General features: G+C 42.0%; 1 protein-coding gene across 2 annotated transcripts; it reads right to left on the reverse strand.

Annotated features, from left to right (window-relative positions):
• Nucleotides 1-24,454, reverse strand: abcc6a (ATP-binding cassette, sub-family C (CFTR/MRP), member 6a). 2 transcript variants are annotated; one of them, XM_063883954.1, is made up of 31 exons: nucleotides 23,984-24,454; nucleotides 21,001-21,177; nucleotides 20,786-20,911; nucleotides 16,142-16,279; nucleotides 13,524-13,646; nucleotides 12,190-12,251; nucleotides 11,931-12,062; nucleotides 10,680-10,886; nucleotides 9,500-9,677; nucleotides 9,123-9,284; nucleotides 8,934-9,026; nucleotides 8,180-8,383; nucleotides 7,641-7,787; nucleotides 7,425-7,512; nucleotides 6,805-6,874; nucleotides 6,596-6,722; nucleotides 6,324-6,500; nucleotides 6,061-6,228; nucleotides 5,660-5,843; nucleotides 5,306-5,390; nucleotides 5,096-5,213; nucleotides 4,754-4,961; nucleotides 4,337-4,647; nucleotides 3,847-4,046; nucleotides 3,507-3,633; nucleotides 3,066-3,167; nucleotides 2,804-2,950; nucleotides 2,527-2,685; nucleotides 2,208-2,374; nucleotides 1,905-2,099; nucleotides 1-1,360 (listed from the first exon to the last, which is right to left on the reverse strand). In XM_063883954.1, the coding sequence occupies exons 1-31, from the start codon at nucleotides 24,023-24,025 to the stop codon at nucleotides 1,252-1,254; spliced, it is 4,533 nt and encodes a 1,510-aa protein (XP_063740024.1). In that variant the 5' UTR covers nucleotides 24,026-24,454; the 3' UTR covers nucleotides 1-1,251. The 2 variants fall into 2 exon arrangements, with proteins under 2 accessions (XP_063740024.1, XP_063740025.1); XM_063883955.1 differs by lacking the exons at nucleotides 1-1,360; nucleotides 1,905-2,099; nucleotides 2,208-2,374 and having other exon boundaries at nucleotides 2,552-2,685; nucleotides 3,088-3,167.
• Nucleotides 24,455-24,673: the final 219 nt, after the last annotated feature.

Consider the following 24,673-nt stretch of genomic DNA (forward strand, 5'->3'; position numbering starts at 1 on the left):
TTTAGACTCAAATAAACTTTATTATTCAGCATGATGGTACAAGACAGTACATTAACAGTAAACGTGAAAAAAATAACAAGCTTATTATAAAAAGTATAAATATAATACAATCCTTGGAAACATAAGGACACTTAATACATTTTGTCATATGACATAAATAAACTATAGGCTCTCTATTATTGTCTTAACCAGTAAGACACAAACAGTAAATGCCTCTTTTCTTTGAAAGTTCATTGGGTTCTTTCTTTGAATCAAGAGTAAAGGTCAACGTGGACTATTTACACTCTGTCATGTCAGCACCATAAGACCAATATTTTTTTATTCTCTGCACATGGCCTGAGATGTGTGGTGAAGGCAGAGAGACAATCACAAAGAGATTTATCACTATTGTTTTGAAGAGAAATTCTCTTCATTCATGGTGGTTTCCACTACCGGCGTCAGGTTAAATCTGACCAGCAAGGTCTCTATTGACTTTCTTTATGTGTTTACTTTGACAGAAATAAACAACAGCCACACCATAGTTGGACGATTTCTAATGTGTTGGCTCCCTTCAATGTTTTCCTCTTTTTTCCCCCTGACGTATAAAAGCTCCAAATTGGCTGTTTCCAGCTGAGATTTTGAAAGGCAGTGAAAACCTCACTTCCCCGTGCGTTTTGCCAGGGTGAACCCTTTGAAGGTTAGTGTGTCAAAGTGTTTCCTGTCCCAGTCTCTGGGGCACAAGAAAAAATATCAGTTTACAATTACAAAATGGCCTCTTTTTTGGTATACAAGGCTAAGAAAAATGTGAGTAAACATTAATGTTTGAGCCTGAGACAACATCATAAAAATATGTCATGTGCTTTATAACACTTACAAAAAACTACAAAAATAATACAGCTCCCATGCCAACAGAGAAAAAGTCTTTATGATTTGTGGTAGCTTGTAGCTCTGGGCTGAATCCTTTCCTGGACAAAACTGAATCTACTACTATATATACAATATTAACAGCTTGGAGACTCAACAATCCACTGTAGCTTTCTGCTGAATGTTCATCATCTGAGGTTAATAATGTCTGTAGGACAACGTATCTGTGTTCAAAAACCAGCGCCAGCAGCTGTTTTCTTGAGATTCATTGAAAATGCCCTCATGGAGAGCTGTTTTTGAGCTGCCTCAAAGCTTGGAATAGCCCGATTTAACGTTTGCTGGCCACACAAATAAGGTGCCTGTACACCTACACGCCAGCTGCATAGAACGACGGCACCCAAAGAAGTCTTAGACGAGCCCAGCCTCCCGGCACATCCCATAGAACTGTCCACGCTGTGCGATGAGGTTGGCTGGAGTGTCCATCTCAGAAATGTAACCTCGGTCCATGACGATCACTCTGGGAAAAGATAAAATAAGCGACAGGTTTTAAATCCAGCATTTTTTCCCCTAAAACAACCAGTATGATATATAAGTATGGACTAGGGCTGTTTATTTTGCGCTATCAAGGCCTATGGCTGGGCATGGGATTCACATTTAGTTGTGTAGTTAGTGGGTTGTATGGTTGCAACTACAAGATCATTTGCTTTTCAAAATATTGCGATCTTTAATAATACCCAATTAAAAAAAATCACTTTCCCTGATATGATTTAAAAAAAAAACATTTTCCCAAATAATTACAAATGCCGATTACAGGTTTCCAGAAACCCAAATAATGCTTTAAGGTTGCTTATTTTAATTGGCCAACAGTAAAAAAAAAAAGTCAAAATGAAGTTAGGTTACAGTGATATATAATAGATAAAATCATCACGTTTGAAAACTAAATATGAGTTTTTTCATTGATCAACAACTTGAAAATGTATTATCCAAATGATCATGCTTTTTGATTTATTTCAGTCCGAAAAAAAACAAAAGACCTCTTATTGTATTGTATTGTATTGTACCTTGTGTAGTCCATGATAGTGTTAAGGCGGTGAGCAACAGTGAGTACAGTGCAGTCGTCAAACTGTGTGCGTATTGTGGACTGGATGAGCATGTCTGTCTCCAGGTCAACAGCAGCTGTCGCCTCGTCCAAAACCAGGATCTTGGTTTTCCTCAGCAGGGCCCTGGCCAGGCACACGAGCTGGCGCTGACCCAGACTGCAGAGACAAAGAAGAGCAATGAAATCTCACATTAAATACAATGCAGCCTGGGGACTGACGATGCATAGTTGTTTATCTGCGTTGCTTTAAGTCATGTCTGTATACCTGAGGTTTTCTCCTCCCTCTGAGCATTCGTGGTTGAGTTTGTCAGGCAGATTTGAGACATAATTTTTAAGATGGGCGAGTTCCAGCGACCTCCACACCTCCTCGTCTGTGTAGCTGTCAAATGGGTCGAGGTTCATCCGGAGCGAGCCTGAGAACAGCACAGGGTCCTGAAAGGAAGGAAAGCAGATGTTATTCATTATAAGACTAGTAGCAGGATAATTACATTGTCTTATTCTGTAATGGATACGGATTGCAGCTAAAGCAAACAGTTTATGTGATGAAAGCCAGGGCTCAGTTTCTGTTATTACTGCTGTCCTACCTGAGGAATGATAGTAATGCGGGATCTGAGGTCGTGGAGTCCGATGTCAGCGATGTCTACTCCATCTACAAAGATTTTTCCTTTTGCTGCCTCTAAGATCCGGAAGATTCCCAGGGCAAGTGAGGACTTCCCTGCTCCTGTCCGGCCCACAATTCCAATCTGAAAAAGAACATTTAAAGTCAGGATTTATGTTGGACGTATTTCTATGATTTAAGCAACTTTTCTTTAAGTAAATTAAGCCAGGTAATAATTGTTTTGAAGATACGAGACGGCTCACCCTCTCTCTTTCATGAACTTGCATGGTAATGCCCTTCAGAGCCAACTCAAGGCCTTTACGGTACTGCAGCCCGTAGTCCTGGAACTCGATAGCACCACTCTGGGGCCAAGCCAGGGGCAAGGAGCTGCCTTCGATACTCCAATTTGCCTGAAAGAGAGAATAAGAGAGGGTGAGTAAAGAACAAAATACCTCCTGTTGTAAGTTATTGGATTCAGTGTCCTGAGCAGTGATTTGTTTAGGTGTTTGCCACAGGAACACTGACCTCTTTAGCAGTATCAGCATACTCATTGACCCTCTCCACAGACACAATGTTGTTTTCCACATCAGTCCAGGATCTCACTATCCAACTCAAGATTCCAGTCACCTGAAATATCCAATGCGATGAGTTTTCACTTTAGTTATTCTCTTACCTGAATTGAACATACATTTGCTGGTTGAGCATTTCTACTTTTCCCAGTTTAGCCTATACATGTAGCATGCAACTGCAGTAAGTCCCACAATATCGTGCAGTGTCTGTCTTGATGTTAATAGGATAGTTTGGATTGTCTGAACTAGGGTTGTATGAGGTACTTATTGATAGTCTTTGTAATAAGAAAACTGCATACACCTGAAACACTCTAAAGTTTCCCTTTAATAGATCAGGATTTGGGACAGCTCCAGAAGTACTGTGTGAGAATGTGTGTCTGTTGGCAGGACCTCTTACCTGGAGGGAGTGTGACACAGCCAAACCGACTATTCCTGGGCTAAGGGAGCCTTTTCCCATCACAGAGAGAATGGCAGCAGCTAAGACCACACCATTACCAACAAACTCCAGATTGACTGCCAGCCACCTGTGAATGTAATATTGATTTAGGTTTTAGGAGGCAAGTACCAAAAAGTGTCCTCATTTCTAAAGCCAGGAGTCATTTTTAGCCATGTAATATAAAGGAATCGCCACAACTCTTGGTGCTATGAGTCATCACCGTCCCTTATGAACTGTGAACTGAGCGAATGGATGTATAAATGGATTGAAAGCACATGATAATTATCATATAACAACTCACCGAGTGGCCACAAATCGGGGGAAGTAGGAGGTCTGATTGAAGTCCACCCTCTCATTAGCTTGCTGAATGAACCTGGACTGCTCGCCGAAGGCCCGGATGACGCTGGCGCCCTGCACCGTCTCGTTGAAGTGTGTGTAGATGGGCGAGCGGCTCACAGCTTCCAGCCTCCGCAGCTGACAGGATGTGGCGACGTAGAAGCTCTGTAGCCCACATTGGAAAAGTAAAACACCAGCTTTCACGAACGGAACCAAAAGAGAACGCTGAGGGATTTCCCATAATTCCTAGTGAATGTGTCTAACGTCTTTGTCTGCAAGTAGGAAACTAAGCACAAGTGTATGGGAAGATCAACAGCATTGGTTTGGGAGCCGGAGCTTTCCAATTACACATTGAAATAGAAACCAGCTCTTGCTGACTCGCCTAAACATAATACTGTCAAAGAAATAGTAAAGAATAAAGTCTTTGGTGTTGAAATGTTGGGGGCGGAACATACCTGGACAAAGGCGTAAAGGAAAGCGAGGGGCAAGATGATCACGGCCGCAAAGGGTGTCGCCATCATCACAATGATGCAGACCTCCATCAGTTTGAAGACGTAGCTCAGCATCATCTTCAGGCCTTCTGGGACCATGCAGTCGATGGCGTCAATCTCTTTGGAGAAGCGGTTGAGTAGGTTGCCGCTGGGCGTGCACTCGAAGAAAGACATTGGTGAGTGCAGCACATTGATAAGCAGGTCCATATGCAAGTGGCGGGAGGCGATGATACCGCAGATAGAGATGGCGACAGTTGTACCAAAGATTGCGATACCTGAAGAGAGGGGAAAGATGTTTTATCAAATCATTTGAGTATTAACAAACAAATGTCAACTGTTCACAGACTTTCTAGTTTGCCCAGGAGGATTGATTGAACTGACCTTGCACAAAACCCAGCGCACCAAACACGGTCAGCTTCAGGTCTGTATCTGTCTGGGTGCCGTTAACAATCGGGTCATCAGCCCACATGCTCAGCCAGTAGTTGTAGGCCAGTGAGGCGCCTTGTTGAAAAGCATACAGGAAGACGATGGGGATGATGATAACCAAGCCGATTGTCTTGAAGTACTTCTTGTACATCGCCAACCTCACCTGTTATAGAACAGCACAAAATGAACCAGTCAATCTCAAGGAATTAGATCATTTTGTTTGGTAATGTATTTTGGGAAAATAATGCCCAATTTCATATCATAAGTGGTGAAGTCAAAAGCACTTTTCAGACTTACCCTTCCAGTGTTGGCCTTATCAGCTTTAGTAAGCTTGCCCAAGTCCTCTGGTACTTGTTCTTCGTCTGTTTCAGACACAGGCTCCATGTTCTGCAGGTTGGTATTTGTGGTGTCACCCCTGGAGAACACAAAGAGGCCACAGGTCAGTTTTGTGAATAAGTTGCTTACAAGGGCCAAACAGCTACATATGATTTCCAATTGTTAACGTACCCAATAAGCTGCTCCTGTGACAGATCTCTGGAGAATGGCATAAAGTCGACCATGCTGAGACGAGCATTAGACCTCCTGGAACCAGCTACAAAAAAGGGACAGTTTTTTAAGGTTTTTATTGTGATTATTCATTTTTGAATGATCTTTACGGAAAATTAGCCAAGGATTTCATTGTTGTCAGTCAACAAGATACGGAAGAACTTTGGGCTAAAAAAAATGGGATGGTGTAACATGGGCCAAACAACAATGGTTTACATCTTAGAGTGCACACTTGAGCACGTTAATGCACTATTGGCTTTGGTGGAGGTCTGGTCGCTCTTAAAGTGAGTCTCTAGTTTGACATATTTTAATCACCTCTCTGTATGGTGCTCTCTTTTCGCTCCGTGTTGGCGAATGTGTGAATGAAGTCGGCGAAGGCGCCATGGCGGCTGAGGAGCTCCTGGTAGGAGCCGCTCTCTGTGATTTCGCCATCTACCAGAACAAGGATGAGGTCAGCCTGCGGCAGGAAGTTCATCCCATGGGTCACTAGGATGCGGGTCTGTACAGCAAGCCACACAAGTCCAAAAAATATCATGTAAGTACAACCCAATATCAAATTAAGGCTTTCTTCAAAATAAAAGTGTCAGCAAAGTAGTGATTTACATATTATGATAACAGTAGCGCATTCCGCATTCTTGTAAGTGGTTTAAGGATTGTAAAACCATGTTCTGGCTCTTTGCAGCTGAGCTGCATTTGGTTTTTATTACATTAATTACCTTGTCCCTAAGGACTCCCTTTGGTCCAACGACTTTGTCAAATATGTGTTGCCCCACATGTGCATCAACAGCAGACAGAGGATCATCCATGAGGTATACATCCGCCTTTCTGTAGACGGCCCGGGCAAGGCTCACTCTCTGCCTCTGCCCACCAGAGAGGTTCAAACCCTGCATAGACAGAATCACTCAAAAGCTTAGATATACTCAGAGGATTTGGAGACAAGAAAGAAATACATACACTTTACATTTCTCCCTTTTTGTACCTTTTCTCCAATTTCTGTAGCATCTCCAGCAGGTAGGATGTCCAGGTCGGGCAGCAGTGCGCAGGCCTCCAACACTCGGTGGTACCACGTCTTCATTTTTTCACGGCCAAATATGATGTTGTCTTGGACTGTGGCATTCTGGATCCAGGCCTGTTGGGGCACATACGCCACGGAGCCCTGTGAAGACAGATGTCCAAACAGAGTCAGTATTTATTAAATGATGAAACCCACAACTAAAAATAGAACTTGCTCTTGAAAAACAATCTCAGCACCTTAACACTGACATGACCGCTCCTTTTCTCTGTTTCACCAAGCATGGCAGACAACAAGGAGGACTTTCCACTGCCCACATGTCCAACCACAGCAACGAGGGAACCTCGTGGCACATGGATACTGATCCTGTCAACAAAGAAAGGAAGTGTCCTGTACGTCTCTCTTTGTTTTTCTTGTAAATTAACTATTCTCTTTGTGTAATTCATACCTTTTAAGACATGGAGGGCCCTCTGCAGACCAACTAAAAGTGCCGTTTTCTATCACCACGTCTTCACCATCTAAACAAAAAAGAAGGGTTGAACAAAAACAACAAACCCTGCAATAAACACTGAAGACAGGACAGGTCCTTTCAACCTGAGCCACAAACTAACTTTCAAAACAAAATTCCCCCTTGAAGTTACTTGTCAGATTACAGCCTGGGCGTAATTACAAGTGAATTTGCTTAATCATTCAAATTACAGAGCTGTTGCTTTTTCAAGAGCTGTCTTAAGAAGTGTTGACAGGTTACAGACAGAGGATTGCAGTATTTTCCTTTTTTATTCCTCTATGAATCATATGTCTGATTTACATTCAACCGCTAAATGGGAACATCCTATAATTACCCTGTCTCCCCGTCAGCCGGGGACCCAGGAAGTGACAGCGCATATGATCCATACAAGGCTGTGGTACTCCAAAGATATAAACAACTAAATCCTGTGGTCTTATTATATTGATTATGACAGTGTAGAAATAAAGGCAGTTTGGAGGAACAAATTGGTGAAATTAAACATTGCAGAAGACTAGTTTATTCATTTAGTGTTAAGGATTGTACATCGGTGCGGTTCTTACCAGAGGTCGATGGCGCTTTTGAGACGTTTTCCACTTTCAGTTCCTCAGAGCACAGGTACTTTCCCAGACGTCTCAGTGAAACCATAGCCTGAAACGGAGTCAGCAGTTTGTTAACTCTATCATATCAAACCCATAAAATATATACCTCATCAGGCACCATTGATGGAGAGACGCATCTGAGCGAAATCACCAGTTATAAATTGAAACGTCACATACCTGCATCGTCGTGCTGATAGCGAATGGAAGCTGGCTGAGAGGGGTCTTCAGGATGTTGATCAGCGCCATTGAGACAAAAACTTTCTGTGCATCCAGCACATTCCTGTCATCGAGCGTCACATACACTCCAAACATGGAAAAGGCAATCTTTTGGGAGAAAAAGAGGCTAAATGTTAACTTCTACATGTACAACTTGTGTGGTCTCTAGAGACAATCCTGATAAAGATGCAGATCTTGATAAGGATTTTAATTTCTGACACAGGTCACATACATTTAATGCATTTTTTGTTGCATTTTGCTGTCATGCTAGCAGCAGTGCTCATAAAGTCCAATACGTTTTTCTTAACTGGTTTCATAACGGATTCATTTTTTTGTCCCTTCAAATGCAAAACAATTTTGAATCTAGAGGTAGGTCTTTATATATCTCTGATTTTTTGAAAAAAAATCTTTGAAGCTCTACACTGACTGCACTTAACAATGTCAGTTTGAGGTCTGTTCTTAGATGTTTTATTGGTAGCTCCTTGGATTTGTGCTCTTACCAGGAAAGAAGAGGAGTTAAAGGATGCAATGGAGATGGAATAAAGGATCTGAGATTTCTTCAGGGCTTGGAGCTCCTTTTCTCTGTGGCCCAAAACCTTCTCCAGGAATGCCTTCTCCCAGGCGTAGAACTTCAAGATCTTTATTCCATTCAGGATCTCATTCATCAGTCTAATGCGTCCGTCCATGAACTTCATCTGGATCTCCTGTTGAGCAGACACAAAGGTTTTTACTATAAAAAAAATATACAACCCAAAGCTGAAACTGCAGCACAGCAGGAAGAAAATTACCAGACCAAAGCAAGCATGCATTTGTGAACATGGGTTTGTCTGCGCTTTTTACAGCTGTAGTAGTTTTCCTGAACATCTTAGAGCTTTTTTAATTCAGTAGGAATTTATTGCTTGTTACTTTTTAGTGATTTTTACGACAAGGAAACAACAAAGGGCCAGGAATGCGGTCACTGCATTCAGGACTCAGTTCGATTAAATTGGCATCCAAATTTACAGAACCCTCTGTTGTTTTTCCAAAGAAATGAAAAAATATGTTTTCCTACTGCCCACCCTTTCCTTTCATTGTTTTTCAAACTTGTTATACGGGTCAGACATCAAAAGGACAAGAGAGAATGTACCATCCAGGCCAAACACCCACGCGGCTCTTCAGCCACTATCTAAACCAGCTGTGGCATCCCTGACCCAACACGCCAGATGTCGGGGCTACTGAAGCTAAAGTGTAAAATATTCCTGCAACTGCTTTTACCTGGAGCTTGCTTCTTTTCTTTGCTATGAACCCGTTGAGTGGAAAGATGAGAATGACAGTGGCGATTCCTGCCAAAGCCGATGGGCCGAGATGCTGACAAAAAAAAGAATGGAAAGATGTCAAAGCCCATTTTTAAGATAAAATACAGTTCTGCACGAATGAGCGTCATTGTGAAACATTTCGACATACCTGCCAAAGGAAGAAGAGACAAAGAGCAATCTCAATGGGAGCCAGCCAGACAGCGTTGAAGTAAACCACAAAGTCCATGAGCTTCTGAGTGTCTGCCGAGACCAGATTCACAATCTCGCCCACGGTGCAAGTCCTCCTGGCTGCGCTGTTTATCACCAAAGACTGGATTGTCAACAAAAGACACAAACACATTTTAACCTTCAGTTGTCCAATATATATTCACACCTTCGAAAAGGCCACAGAGCATCATTCATCTTGGGTAAAAACGGCTGTTTTTTACTGTCTGGAATGAGAGACTGCTTTTGTTGTTGATTTTTTAGGCGTAATTTATGTGGTGCTTAGAGGTTAGCGGCTACTACTACCGCAGATTAACCCACCTTCCTGTAAACCAAGCCCATCACAGCGGTCTTCACCCTCATTCCCACTGTGAAGCAAGTGTACATGTACTGATGGCTGAAGAGGGACTGGAGGCAGGACAACAGGAACATTAGAGTGGCGTAGAAGTAGCCTTTCCACAGCGGAGCATCTTCGTCTCTCATGAAATCCAGAAGAAGACTGTGGAGTAAGAAATTATGAGGATGATTACACACTTTCAGATTTGATGTAAGGCTACACAACCCTTTTTCTATGTACGATTTTCCCTAGAAAGTAGTGAATGAAACCAATCAAGCACACAACCCTGTCAACATGCTTTTTTTTACTGTGTTTTTTCATTCAATGTGGTGTTAAATGACTTTCATTGTCTGGTTTAAACCAGAGGCTGCTGGCCGACTGTTCCACACAAAGTAGCTTGGGTTGCACAACAGTGCTCAGCCTGCGGTTGGCTGCCCTCACACTTGGCCAGCGGCTCACTTATTGTGGTCTGACAGCATTTCTGCCATTTAGAGCCTCCTCTTCCTCTCTGACTGTTGTCCCAACTACCTTTCCTGCTCACAGCTCCATGACCGTAATTAACACTTCCACTGATGCTGTGCTGTGCATCAACAACAACATTCCAGTTTGGCTAGTGGGATGGTGTGGCGGGTGGCGGGTCAGCCATGACCTGCTTTTTCATTGCATCCAGCTTCTGTTGTCGTGTGGTTGTCTGAATCGCAAATCATTGAAAAATAGGACGATGAAGGTGATATCTGAGGTGTTAACCAGGGAGTTTTTTACACTGATATATTTTTACTCTGCAGTCCATCCAGGTAATTTGAGTTTGAGCTGAGGTTAAGAAATATGGCTGCAGCATCAGTTAATACAGTGCACGCAATGCCATTTGGTCTGTGGGACTCACTTATAAAGTTATATTTGAAAAACTCAATAACAACATCCTTTAAAAATAAAATGACATGGTTACTTTAAACTCAAACTGTTTTATGAGTAGTTTTTTTTAAAACTACTTGTTATCAAAATACAACTGCCTGATTTATATTTTCAGGCGGAAGGAGCAAACTATAAAATGTTGGGATTTTATACAAACTTGTTGTTTTGGATGCTGTGTGCACCACAAACCAAATACCCTTGAGCTGTTGGGTATCGGATGAGAGCAACATTGAGACATTGTTTCACTCTTACCTGAGCACCTGGGGAATGGCGAACATGAACGCATCATGGAATATGATGCACAGGGTGCCGTTCAGAAAGTATGGGCCGAACTTGCGTGCCAGCGTCCTGAGAAGGAAGAAACCAGAGCTCTGCTCCTTCTGCAGCTTCCGAAGAAGCTGAGCCTGGTCCGGAAGTCTGCTCCCCAGTGCCACACCCGAAGCTAAGGCTCTTTCCTGCCTGCCAGAGAGAGAGAAAGCTCGTTACAGACAACACATCTGTGTCAGAGATGCCCAGAATTATGCTGGCGCCTTTCAAGCTTTTACTGTAAAAGAGACTGTAAAAACAACCTGTTGTTAATCATACCATCACTGACAGTCTCAAGAATTCACCAGCAGTAAAAAGAATTATTCACCGAAATAATTATTGTACTTAACAAGGGATCTTCAAAGCGCAGGATCCTGTTAACAAGCTTTGACACATGGCTCTTGCCCTGACATTATGCTGCTGTCCTCAAGGGACTCCTTTAGACCTATTTTTGGCCCAAAATGCCTCTGTTGATGAGATGTCCCGAATGTCAATTTACCGCAATCATGACAAGGCACGCTTTGCTCGGGTCATTAATTCAGCCAGCACCATGCTGACTGTTGACCACATTGCAATAAAATGGAATGGATTCTTTGGCTGTTATGCTGAAACAATAGAGAGACAACTGAGAAACACTTTATGTTGGAACACATGCCTAGGGAAAAATAACCATATGAGCCTGAGGAAACAGTAAAGAAGATTGTTCTGGAGCTGCCCGTTTCTTCATGCTACAACTACTAAGTAATTAACAGATTAAGCAACGTAATCGTATCGTAACGTAACATAAGTGTATTTTCCTGGTTTTAAAGCCTGCATAATAATATATGCATGGTATTTTCCGAATTGACTAAAGAGTTCCAGCTGTTTTATGTTTATTACCAAAATTCCCGTAAAACAGTCTCATCTATACTTTCGTGTTTTGTGCTAATTAGAAAATGCTTATTCCAGTAAGCATGCTTATTCCAGCTTTGTCATTGTGAGCCATGACTGCTCGAAAATAACTGTTTAAAGTGTTGCAGACAGAATCCTGTTCATTTTAATGAAGGTTACTTAGTGGTGCATGAAGCCAAAAAAGTAAGACTTCCTAGGATAAAAATACCCAGAGCCAACGGTGATATTTTCTATCCATAAAAGTACAATACCAAATGACCAGGTTACCCTTTAATTGACCTGAAATTCATAAACAGGCTTTCTCACTTTTGAAGTTCGGCACATTCATCCGTCCAGTTCTCTTCCACCTCAGAGATGATCTTGCGCGATGTGTCTTCCTCCCTCAGCGTCCACAGGTCCTCTGCTGCCAGCGGGGAGCGATATCCTTTCACAACAAGCCTGGAGAAGATGATTCATGCACATGATCGTCAACAAAACACACATATTATTGTAAACAAGAACAAACTGTCACTATAGTGAGTCAGCCGAAGCTGAAAAAATGAAAGGGTTCGAAGAACCATCTTACCCAGTGAACCACCAGAAGAGAATCTTTGATAGGAAAGAGGCATCTTGCACGGGACAGGGATTCTGCAACAGATTAAAGACCAGACTGTTGTTTTCGCAATAAATTTCCCACCACTTTGAGGCTTTCAAGACGTACACAGTCAGTTGATGGTTCAATGATGCACTTGTGAGGAGTGTGCTAAAGAAGGCTAATGTGTGTAAACAGCAGTGGATAGAATGGTGGTCTATTGTGGGGTGGGCAGAGGCCATGAACTCCCACAAAACAGAATAAATAGATTTCAGTGTTAGCACATGGTGAAAATGACGTCCTTAGGTCTAGCATAGACATAGCGGAAATCTGTCATCATGCTCAAATTGTCCAACTAGTGGACACACACACACGCACACACACACACACACACACACACACACACACACACACACACACACACACACACACACACACACACACACACACACACACACACACACACACACACAGAACGTTTGTTCTCTCACGCATTCTTTATGACATCGCTTTCCACCCTGCCTCCCCCTCACCAGGGTGTTTGCTCTCTTCATTACCAATGCGCTCACTTGCTTTTGCACTTCCTCTCTTCCTGTGAGTAACTAATCAGAGCTTGGTTTTGGAGAGGAGGAGGAGGAGGTGAAGGAAGAAGAAGAGGACACACCAAGGATCGACCAATGGGTGTGTCCACCACGCAAGACTGCGGCTTCTGCACCCTCACTACCGGCCAAGAGTTTCTTAGGGACTTTTCCGGCTATTTTGATTGTTACTCACCGGGGGAAATATTATACCCCATGTCCATTTGATTGATTAGAAGTCTAATTTTCATTCACCTGTCAACTGTCCTGAATCCACTTGGTATTCTATGTTAGACAAAGTGTCATAAGGCCAGTGTTTGATGGCCTAGTGAGATCCGTATTAGGCAATGCCTTTGCTGTTGTGTGGTCACAGACTCTAGGCAGCAGTTTTGATGACCCAACGCTGGAGTTAGTGAGTCTCCCTGATGGTATGCTGAACAACAACACACACACACACACACACACACACACACACACACACACACACACACACACACACACACACACACACACACACACACACACACACACACACACACACACATATTCACACTACCCTCATAAGAAGCCAAAGCAGTGAAGTGGGAGTGGAAGTAGGCGGGAGGGGAATCTCATCATTTCCTCCAAAAGGTAAAAATGTCTTGACAACAAAAGTTGAAAACCACAAGATAGCTGTTCAGGCCTTTCCCTGGGTATAGGATTGGAGTGGACTTTTTATGACGGAAGTGGGAAACACTCTCCTATGCTTACCTTTTGAAATGTGATTTTTCCCTCTGGAGGCTGGTCTGCAAAACAGCACAGGAAGAGCTGGGCCAGTTGGATTGTGAAATAGGAGAAAAAGGCGAGGTATCGTACGATGTCCGACGCAATGCCCTGTGAAATAGGAAAGCACAGATTAAAGAGGCTGCTGCAGGGCTGCAAGTGCTTCAGCCAGAGTTCCTTGAGTTTATTGTTCTCCAGCTGTAAGAGTTTCTCTATGCTTATTTTAAGCTAGAGGTCACAAATTAATTGGCTTTGTGGCTGTGCTCATGCCACAGAAAAATAACATTTATGTTAAATCAAGATATATGGACTTCAAAAGCATCAAAATGTATGCCTTTCAACACAACCTAACAAATCAAAGGACATCCTGTGGTTTACAGCGTCATTTATCTCTGCTGTGGTTTTGTATGCAGTTTCACAACAACACGAAAAGTCATTACATGACTTTCCCCATGCTTACACATTGTATAGCAGAGAATATGGTTTGAACACCAAAAACACATACACAATAAAGAGTATTTTCGACCTTTACGCTAAATCAAGAGTGAAACCCAAAGTCTTTAATGTGCACTTTATATAAATGAAGCGATAGTTAAAGCTGCCCTTCAGTCACGCTAAGAGCCTGTATCTGTAAATAGGGAGATTGTGGTTTTACAAACCATCACCCTTACATTCAATCAAGAGAGCAGCTGCAATATTAACCACTTGCATGTTATTCTTGACATACAGAAACTGTGGGGTTTGGCAGAGACATTGTTTACTACTTGGAAGGCCATTGCCACAGCCTGTCTGTTGCGCTGCAGAGTGGGTAAGCATTAAAGTCAGAGCCATGGTAAACAGAAAAATAACTTTTTCAGAAGAAAAGTGTGGAGCTATATCCAGAAAGGAGATACGACGGGCCAAATGGGTCCGGCCACACAGTGAAAAACAGGGTCAGGATGCGGAGTGGGAGGGCAAAAATGTAGGTCAAGTGAAAAAGAATGGCCAAAGGTCCACAAACATGAACTGATGACAAACTTTCTTCATAAATATAGTGAAAATGTTATACTATATGTAACTTTGTGCGGACACAGTAGAGAGAGAACTCTGCTGCACACTTCTGTTCCTGTGACATCTATCTAAGAAAATAATATCTATTTTTAATTATCTAAGACAAAAAAGTATTTCAGCATCCATAGTTAAACATTTTACAAGATATCCTTCCATATCATTAAATCGTCAAAGGAAATTTTAAGCAAAATGTCAGAAAAATGGAAATGCTAGTTAGGCCTTCTAGTTTGCCAGTAAACCAAATACCCTCCAAGAAGTTAAAGTTGCATACCAGTCGCACTTGCCATCTAAACGCTTTACGAGGGTGAAAGCTCAATTGTTTAAATAAAGTCTAAATAAAACTGAAACCAGTAGCCAAGAGACAGGAAATAAGGGAAAGAGCAAGCCACGCTTTTTACAAAGATAACATAACCCTTGTAGTGCGCAGAAACACGAACTGTTGTTTCCACTCTTAATGTATTGTACAAACACAATATAACGAGACATTATGTTAAAGAAGAGTCAGGTTAGCGGCTTCCTTTGTTTTAAGTCCTTGTGCTAAGTTAGGCTAGTTAGCTTATTTAGCTAGTGGTTGCTAGCCTTTTGTCAATAAACTTATTGTTTATAGTTGGTTTTACTAACTCCAGCCCACATTTGATTGTAGTTTCTGTAAAAATGACTCTGGAGCATACTTTTTAATTTCAGTAAAATTCCCTTCTATGACCAAGCAAAATGTGATGGAGGTATTAATCTTTAGAGTAGATGAACAAAACAAATTTGCATATGAACTTGGTTGATCAAGACAAATGACGTTGGAGGATCTTGGGTGTCTTGTGTTCATCCTATGTGCACGTGTGTGGTTGAATGAAATTAAAACATCTGTGTCTAAATTTTAAATGAAATCGCATTATGTGTGTATGCATAAATTTCCATCTGGCTGTGTTTACAGCAGTGTAGGCCCATAAACACAGCGCTGACGTTCCTCTGGTCTGACCCTGGGCTGCCATGTCTCACCAGCATTTATCCCAGAGCCTTCATTACTCACCCCCAAGCAGTGTGGGAATGTCACACTGGGGACGATAAAACAGAAATATGGATGTGAGTGTGTTTTTTATAGAAATGCAAATGCGCCTGCCCCACGAATGCTTAAATAGAAACTTACCCCATATAGGCTACAACAATGATTGCAGTGTCTGACACGAGACACGGGAAGAAAAGATACTTAAACACACACAGGCTTGACCAGAATTGGCAATGTCATCCTCCAACACTTGCTTAACTTTGGGTTACCTTGGTTGAAATTTGGGATGAGACAAACTCTTTGCTGACACGGTATATCTCAAGCTGTGCTGCTGGAGTCTTGTGTCTAGACTACGGGTGGGAGTAGACCTGATTAGATATGCCTGCATGGTGTTTGGACACTGCAAGTTCACTAAGTTCAAACCTGACAAGCACATTGAATTGCTCCACATTTTCAACTTCTTGATGCTTGCAATTTACATCGACGGTATTACTATTAAAGATATGGTGTAGTGGTACTATTCCATATTAATTGATAGGCTAAACCAAACACATACCTCATCCATAGCCAGTTGGATCTTCGCCCTGAGAGGCACCAGGGAACAGACAACAGCCAATACCCAGAACAGGAAGAGGAATACAGAGGAGCGGCAACCTCTGATTCTTTCCAACTGGATGATGCATAAGGCCAAGATCTAGAGAGGGACAGAGACAGAAAGAGTAATTGTTTGAATTCACATGAGTGGATCTGACAACAAACAAGAGGAAACAACTTAATCCCCGAGACAGAAAGTGCTCAGATTTGTGCTGCTACGTTCAAGCAAAGCCTGAAGCAACTTCACATGGACAAGAAAATGGAAAATTTGAAACTATGATTTGCCTTTTTGGATGTACATGCCAGTGAGTTATATTTTGAAGTTACTATCTGGTCTCAATTTCAAACCAAATGATGTTGTTATTGTGAAAAAACTTTCTTTAAGAATGACATTCAGCCCTATTTAATTCAGTTAGAGTAAATAAAATCCTTTCTCTGCTGTATTAACTGTGGGTATCAGTGCCAATGTTTCCATCACAGCAGAGGGTGTAATGAGATTGATTCTGATCTAATGCAGCCAATGGTGGTTTTGAGAAAGAACATGAGTCTCTGGGATTTCCCTGGCCGCAAGCGCAGCTGTGATCTGAATACCGCTTATAAAAAAATGACACATGTATGGTATGCCGCATACCCTGCACACACCGCTTTATGTTATTATATACTCTCCTTTAAAAAAGTTCTCAATGCTGTGATGTTTTTCTCAAAGGTGGGCCTGATTCAGTGTTCAGATACGGCTGGCTGCCTGTCCTCAGGACTCATGCATCTGCTTTGAACCAGCAATTGGTTCCTCTCTGTACAGTTTGCCAAGTGAGACGTCACTTTGCCATGCCAGCTCATCACCAAATTGGTGAAAGCTGGTTTAGGTTTTTTAATGACTACCACATTGGTTACTTTGGTATGAGCCACAGTACTGTTATAAACTATAGCTGACTGGTATTTCTGTAAGTTTTTCTCGACAACAACCTTATACACTTCATGTGGGAGATTTGTATAGATTTCTGTGTGGTGGCCAAGAGGTTGAACATCTTTATGTGCTTAAGTGGAAACAAACAAACAACATAAAGGGTTCTCATTTACTTGCTGTGGTGACTCAGTGATTTTTTCATTCTTTTGTTCATTCATTTTCTCTACACATTCTATTGAAGGATGAGTACAGATAGACAGGTACTTACAATCATACCTATGGGGAATTTAGAGTCTCCAGTCAACCTGACTGGACGTTGGAGCCAAAAGGCACACAGGGACAACGTGCCAACTCAAAGTCATGTGAAAGTCCAAGAAATTGAAGTGCTTTTGGTGTGGCAAAACCTTCCAAATTGCACATGGTCAATCTGATTCCCATTTAAACCAACCTACACCACTTGATGTTCCAATTGTACATTGATTGAAGTGTTGATCAACCTAACTCGCCCATGGGGCTGCATGCTGTATCAGTCAGCAGCATAAAGCCCATGGTAAGAACTTTATGTTCTCAATTGCTGGTACTTAAAGTGCTAAACTGATGTGGCTGAGGCTGCATCAGCCCCATCCAACCTTAACATTAGTGGGGAATTGTAAAGCTGACCTTGGGTCAGCATTAGAGGGGAAGGACCCTCCTATTCCTAGCCTTCCGCTGTGACTTGCCATACTGCTGCAAACCATCAGCCCATCTGTTTGTAGAAGTCAGTGGGTGGAACTAAGTCCATCACCGAGCCCAAATCAAAAACCCTACCTTATAATTACACAGGAAGTGTGCAGCGCTTTGGTAAGGAATTGGAATTTACGTCATGGTATTGCTGATTATAGTCAATGTCATGTGTGTGCTTTTCATCAATAGTGACCACGACTCGTTCGTGGGCTGAAAACTGTTCCTATACATTAAGTTGAGTTGAAGGGTACAAAACAAGTTGGTCGGAGAAACAAGAGCACAGTGTTCTAGTCCTGTACCCAAGGAGCGGGTGGTGGTGGGCAGCTACAATCGGCGACAAGAAAATTATATCCTTTAATAAAGATAGCTCTGGCAAGTCCATCTGAAGATTGGTGACAAGCTCTTGATCTGATTTAGTGGATGTTTGTTTGTCTGATAAATGATATCCTCAAAATAAATGACCTTTTTTGAAATATATACCTTGTATCTTGAAATACAAGAGTGTATTTTTACCAAAACACGTGCTGCTATTTACTCAGAAGTCTGAAAAGACCACAGATGGCCAAGGGTGTCTGACTTGGAGACTGTGCAGGATCTGTATAAGGCTGCAAAGAGAGAGGAAGCTTTGTGAGTAAGGGTACATGATTCTGTGGGTCAGCATTAGAGGCTCTCTGGGCTACTACACCAACCCTTCCTTTCTGGACTCAGCACCCTTGTATGGCATTGTACAGTCTTACATCACTCCTGCTGAGGGTAAACAGCATTTTAAACTTGCCATGCCACCCATGTTGCCAGCTGCACCCCTCTTCTGTTGCTGCTACGTACTCATCAGTCAAGTATCATTTAAAATTTGCAGAAAATGAGTGGGATCAATGTTCTGAGAAACATTCAGGGTTGTTTCCATCAACACTGAAACAATCCTCTGATTGCATAGCAGCCCTTATTTTATATAAATAATATTCTGTTGTCCACCCTACATGCCATAGGTAGGGTGGACATTAAATGGGCATTGCAATTTTGATTTGAAATGTTTGGATAAAAAGAGACAAACAACATTTTTAACTTTAGGGGCATTCGGAGAGCATAGACCTCCGCCAAGTGCATTTTCATAAAGGAAAAATAATGGCTTTATACGCCCTGGTATTTGAATCCACACCAACATTTTATTGGATCTTCCCTCGCCCATGCTACACCCTGCCACCAAGTTGGATGAAAATCGGACTAGTTGTTTTTTTGTAATGCTGACAAAAAGAAAAAATGAAATGAAAACCAAGACGACTAAGATTGAAGATCTTATCAAAGTGCACTAAGGATTCAGGGTATGGCTTTGTTTATTCAAATACCTCAGGTTTTCTTATTCCAGGTTAAGGTTGAATGAATGTTTTGTCCATTATCTTTTTTTCCTTTCCTGCATTGCAATTAAACACGTCCGACCATACTGTAAATACAGTCTTGGGCAGAACAATGGCGCTAAAAAAAAAAAGAGCTGGCGTCAAAACTTTCAGTCGTACAGCACACCTGTAGCCTATATAAAGACGGAACCGTTCTGTGTAATTAGGTTTAACAGAGGCTGCAATTGCTTTTCATCACCTTTGTGTTCGGTGGTTTTGTGTTTTTTTATGGATGAACAGAAAGTTTGGCCGGGATTCAAATGAACTCGATTTGAAGCACATGATTAGTCAAGGCACTGCCACCGCTGAACATTTGCATGCAACAACATGATTGGATAAGCATCAACAAAACTGTTGATTCAATAAACTGAAATAGTCTAACACTGACCATCCTGTTGAGGTTCATGAGAAAGTCAATCCTCACAGTTTACCACAGCTATGACAGTAATGGTGGGAAAACAGCAAATAATAAGCCTCTAAAAATATCTTGATGTTTCTGTTGATATAAATACTTTCTTTATGACATATGGTCTATGATTTGCACAGCACCTACAGATCACATTTTTCATTTATTGAAACTTTGCATGTACGTATGTGTGCCGATTTCACATCAAGCAGTAGCTGATGTCACTACACATGTATCTGCGCCCTGATGAGTGATGGGCAAATACTGGCGGAGTTTACAAGGCAATGTAATATTTGCAGTGCCTGCAACACTATAAATCTAACCTTGGATATGCATCTTTGCACCTGTGTGCCTTGCCAACAAACTTTACATACATAGGCTTTATATCCTTTCATTTGCCTGCACATCGACATGTGCGACAGGCGGAAATATTCCCAAAACTCCTCTGTAACCCTGAGCAACGCAGGGGGGATGTCAGATGTGTGACTTCAGCTACAAATAAAGCATTTTCCATGCTTGGATGCACTTAGAGTCTTTTAAACTAATGCAAAATGATGTTATTCCACTAATGAGTTATATTGCCAATTAAAAGATAGTTTTTTAATTGCTTTAAAGTTACAAGCTATTTTGTCTTTTGGCTTACCCGTGAACAGTTTAACACCACTTATAAGTTCTTCTATAGGACTATTTATCTATTAATCAACCTGTTACCCTTGAATTCTTATTTTATCACATGCCTCCACAGTGAACAAAGAAGCCCAAAACAGAAAAAGTCTTGGTGAGTTGAAGTAAATGTGAGCCAGATTTAACAACAACGTAAAGAGATGCACCTGAGTTTTAAACAGTAAGGTTTAGTGACAATACATGTGTTTGGGTGGAAGTATATCTCAACATATCACTGGCTAAATGACACTTCACACACTACTGTGACAGTTTTTAAACAAATGATTCTTCTCTGTTTTCTGATTCTTATTCACTGCAAAGAAATGTAAGAAAAACAACACTTCTCAAGAATTGAAGAAAACTCAGTAGGAGAATCAGTGTACAAATGGTCATTAAGTGGGTGAAGTATTCCAGTAGGACAACACGCTTTTTGAGATGTAATTTGATTTAAAGATTCATCACTTTGCAATATTAAGTATAGCAGTAAGTGTTAAAACAGGGAAGAGATATGTTATTTACCACAGTCATGCTGCGTATGATGGGGCTGAGTAGGAAGACCATATGCTGGTGGATCTCATGGCTCCTCTCCAGCAGGATGTAGAAGAACTCAACGAAGCCAAAGGAGGCCAACAAGAAACCCAACACCTGAGCACGAATGAATTGAGAACATTTACAGTGATCTTGTTGAGAAAAAAGAATAAAAAACACTGGCCAAAGTCTTTGCAAAGTCTCACCATCTTGGAACTGCATAGGCAGGACGTTCGGATGCGGCCATGGTCATGGCAGTAGAGGTGAAGGCAGTAGAAAGGGGCCAGCAACCACAGATAGATACAGGGGACCCACACCAGTACTGTGTTCTGGAAACACTGGGTCAGGTCCGGGTTGGCTGTGTACCATGTACGGTTCCAGTCCTACGATAGAGTGATGAACAAAGAAAGAACTTTTTCACCAAGGGAATATGCTTAAGAGGACAAACTGTGAGTTTATATCTACCGTCTGACAAGACAGAGCATGTGAGAGCCAAAACCAGAGAACTCCGACTTGATGCGCATCCTACGTTTCATACATCAAGGCAGCAGAGAGCGAAACCACAGCAAGTCAACAAAAAAAAAAAAATCTTCTGCACCCAATCCTGACAGTGTGAGTTGGAGGACGCCTTCTTTTGCTCAGAAAGCTGAGTCAGTTTTTTTTTTTCTCTCACCACGTCTCGGTTTGTTCCCTAATTTGAGTTGGACAATGTAAGATGTCAACACATTAAAAAGCTAGGTTAAGGATTATACTAATAATGAAGCCTATAAACAGTAAAAGTCCATGCATAACAGGTGTGTTGACCAAATGCTGCCAAGAGTTTGAGATTGTGTAACAGGATAGGTTGTCTTGTACAGAAAATAAATATAAAGGGGGTTAAGTGGCTTGTTGTTGTCTTGCTACCCTTGTTTATCACCCCTCTGGCCTAATGAGGGGCAGGGTGTCTGGCTGTGCTAACAAGGCTGCCCTGCGGAGTCACCACAGGAAGTGGTTAAGGCTTCTCGGCTGGCGGAGCAGTCTGGCCCTGCTGGTAGACTCCCAACTGGGATTAGGGACGGAGGTCGCAATTGGTGGCAGCTGCGGAGTCGTTATGTAATGCAGCCCTGCCGGTGAACCATGTCAGCAGCAACGCAATTCTGCTGCTCAAGGGGGGTGCATGTCCCTGCATGAATGGTTAATAATTCAAGTTTACGATCAATCGCGACTGGATCTGGATCACAGTCTCACTGTGCCTGTTCAGATCAGAGGTGGCGCACACAACTTTGCCTGGGTCACATACATCGCTGAATCTTTATAAATTATGCATGTAAGTTTATGTAAACAACACAGCATTTCATATACTAGTGGTCTGTTTGAGCACTGATGTACCAAAATCCATTTAAGTGATAAATCTCTATAGAGGCAGTGCGTGGGAGGCTACTTTCGCAGACCCTTCTGACTCCTGCGGGCTTTGGCAAGCAGATGAACAGAACCCTTTTCATGTAAGGACTGCAACTTGTCAAATGCTCTCCAGGCACTTGTGCATTTTGCCTAGTACCCATGCTGTTTCTCACCCTTAGGTGAAGTAGTTGCGGTACACTTGTGGCCAACAGTTTGGCTGTTTTTCACCGTAATAACACAGTGATGTGAAAACAGTAGAGACCTTTACTCTGCTGCAAATATGCTGCATGTCCCCTTTTTACATTTTCTAGACTTGATAGAGCAACTCAGTGGCTAATAACGAGTTAAATAACTTAAATCTTGCACTGGCTTGTGAGCAAAACAGCATCATGCATCTAATGTGAGTATGTGAAGTGTATGACGAAGGACCCTGTAATTTTAGAAGGCATTGATCACTTCTCTTGACAGTTTCACCTAGACTTTGATCCGTTTTTTTAATTACTGGATTGCTTCATTTAAAAAGGAATAGGCTATAGGCACTTCTATCCCCTGATAAACCCCTTTTAAATGTCTTAAAAAGCTGGTGTTTATAGGTCCAAACTCTTCTGCTGAGCTGGAGTGTGCTTGTTCAGTATTAAAGCCACATATATCCCCATCAATGCCTTCGGGCTGTGACGAATGAGTAAGCAATGATTCTCTTCCAAAGTATGTGAAAGGTTGATTACTCCAGTCAATAACTGGAAGTACTTTGCAGTCAACGGTAGACAAACACATCTGGTAAAACATCCTAATTTCTCTCTGATTAATACAATGCGGCCCATAATATTACATTTCATCTTTCATAACAGTTTAGTTCTTACTTTCCCTTTCTTGAAACACTCTGATAGCCATTGTTTTAAGGGTTCAGAAAAAGAGCCATAATGAGAAACAGAAACGCAGAGGGAGGAAGAGGAATGGGGGTTGGGGGGATTAAGAGGCAAGTAAGGAGTGCATTCAAAAGTTTTGGTACACCAGCTGGATCACGGCCATCATTTTATTTTCGAGCCGGGACTCAGAATGTGGAGGTTTGCTCATATACAAGACTAAAAAGCTTTTCCAACAACATCAGTTCAATCAGTGTGGTGTATCTCCACCTTTCAGCATCTCATTGTGCTGTACCACTGAGAGCAGAGTGAATGCAACTCTGATACGCATCAAAGGTAAATTCTCCCATTCAGACTCGTTTTGGCTCTGATTTCAAATGCACTCGTATATCTGCGTACTGGACTGCAAACTGAGAAGGTCCCCTTATGCTAAGGTGATTTTCTTCCTGTACTGCTGACTGCTGCCAGCTAACATTTTAAGTGAATCCATCTCACCTGTTCCTGTTCTACACACAATTACATTATCTTTCATTCCACTGTTTACTAATGGGCAATAAAAAACATTCACATCCTAATGAGCCTTAAGTACATGCTAAAGACACAAAAACAACATGCTAATGAAGCTAATGCTAATTGCATTAATCCCTTAATCACATCCATGCTGAGGATCAAACAAGTTTACAGAAGTTATTGTGCAAAAGAACAAAAACATGATGCATTATTTGCAACAATGGGCTCCCTACATGCATGCTCACAAAGACAAATACAAACCTTTACATGAGTATTTACACATAAATATTAGCTTATATCATACAGACATTGATTTCATCACAGTAAAAACTTTCCTGACGAACAAAAAAATATCAAAGTAGATAGGATAGGATTCTATATTGTCTGAAAAAACCCAAGAAATAGTTCAGGGTCCGTGAACACATCACAAACTCACCCACAGAGGGTCCAGGCCGCTGAGTCTGCAAAAGGCATCCATCAACTTGCTTCTCCTTCTTCCCTGATGCTCCACTTGTTGGGGTTGGTCAGCCCTGCTCCTCACGCTGGGTGTAGCACACACTCTTCACCAGTATGTGTGTGTGTGTGTGTGTGTCTGTGTGTGTGTGTGTGTGTGTGTGTGTGTGTGTGTGTGTGTGTGTGTGAGAGAGACGTGGAGGTAAGTACTTTAGTATATATGTCCTTATTAGACTTTTCTTCTCTGGCTAATGGTTGTAAATCTGAGTTTTAGCTGGTCCCTGCCTCTCTGTCTGGGTGGCACAAGCTGTGTTTATTAGTGTGTGTGTGTGTGTGTGTGTGTGTGTGTGTGTGTGTTAGAGTTTGTCTGCGTGACTTTCCCTCCGCCTTTAATAAAACATCTTCTCTCAATGAAACTCTGTTTCTGTCTGCCTCTGTTTGAACTGCTGCTGCCCTGAGATCCTGTGTCTTTCTGACTCTCACTCCAGTCTGTCTGCTGTTTATGAGTGTGTCCTTGTTGGGTGGGTGGAAATACCTCTCCCTCTTTCTCTCCCTCTCTCTCTCTCTCTCTCTCTCTCTCTCTCTCTCTCTCTCTCTCTCTCTCCCTCTCTTTCACTCACACCCCTCTCTCCTCTCCCACATCTGCTGGATTTCGATCAAAACACCACAGCAA

The sequence above is a fragment of the Eleginops maclovinus genome, chromosome 5 (assembly GCF_036324505.1).
Source record: "Eleginops maclovinus isolate JMC-PN-2008 ecotype Puerto Natales chromosome 5, JC_Emac_rtc_rv5, whole genome shotgun sequence".
NCBI classification, from domain to species: domain Eukaryota; kingdom Metazoa; phylum Chordata; class Actinopteri; order Perciformes; family Eleginopidae; genus Eleginops; species Eleginops maclovinus.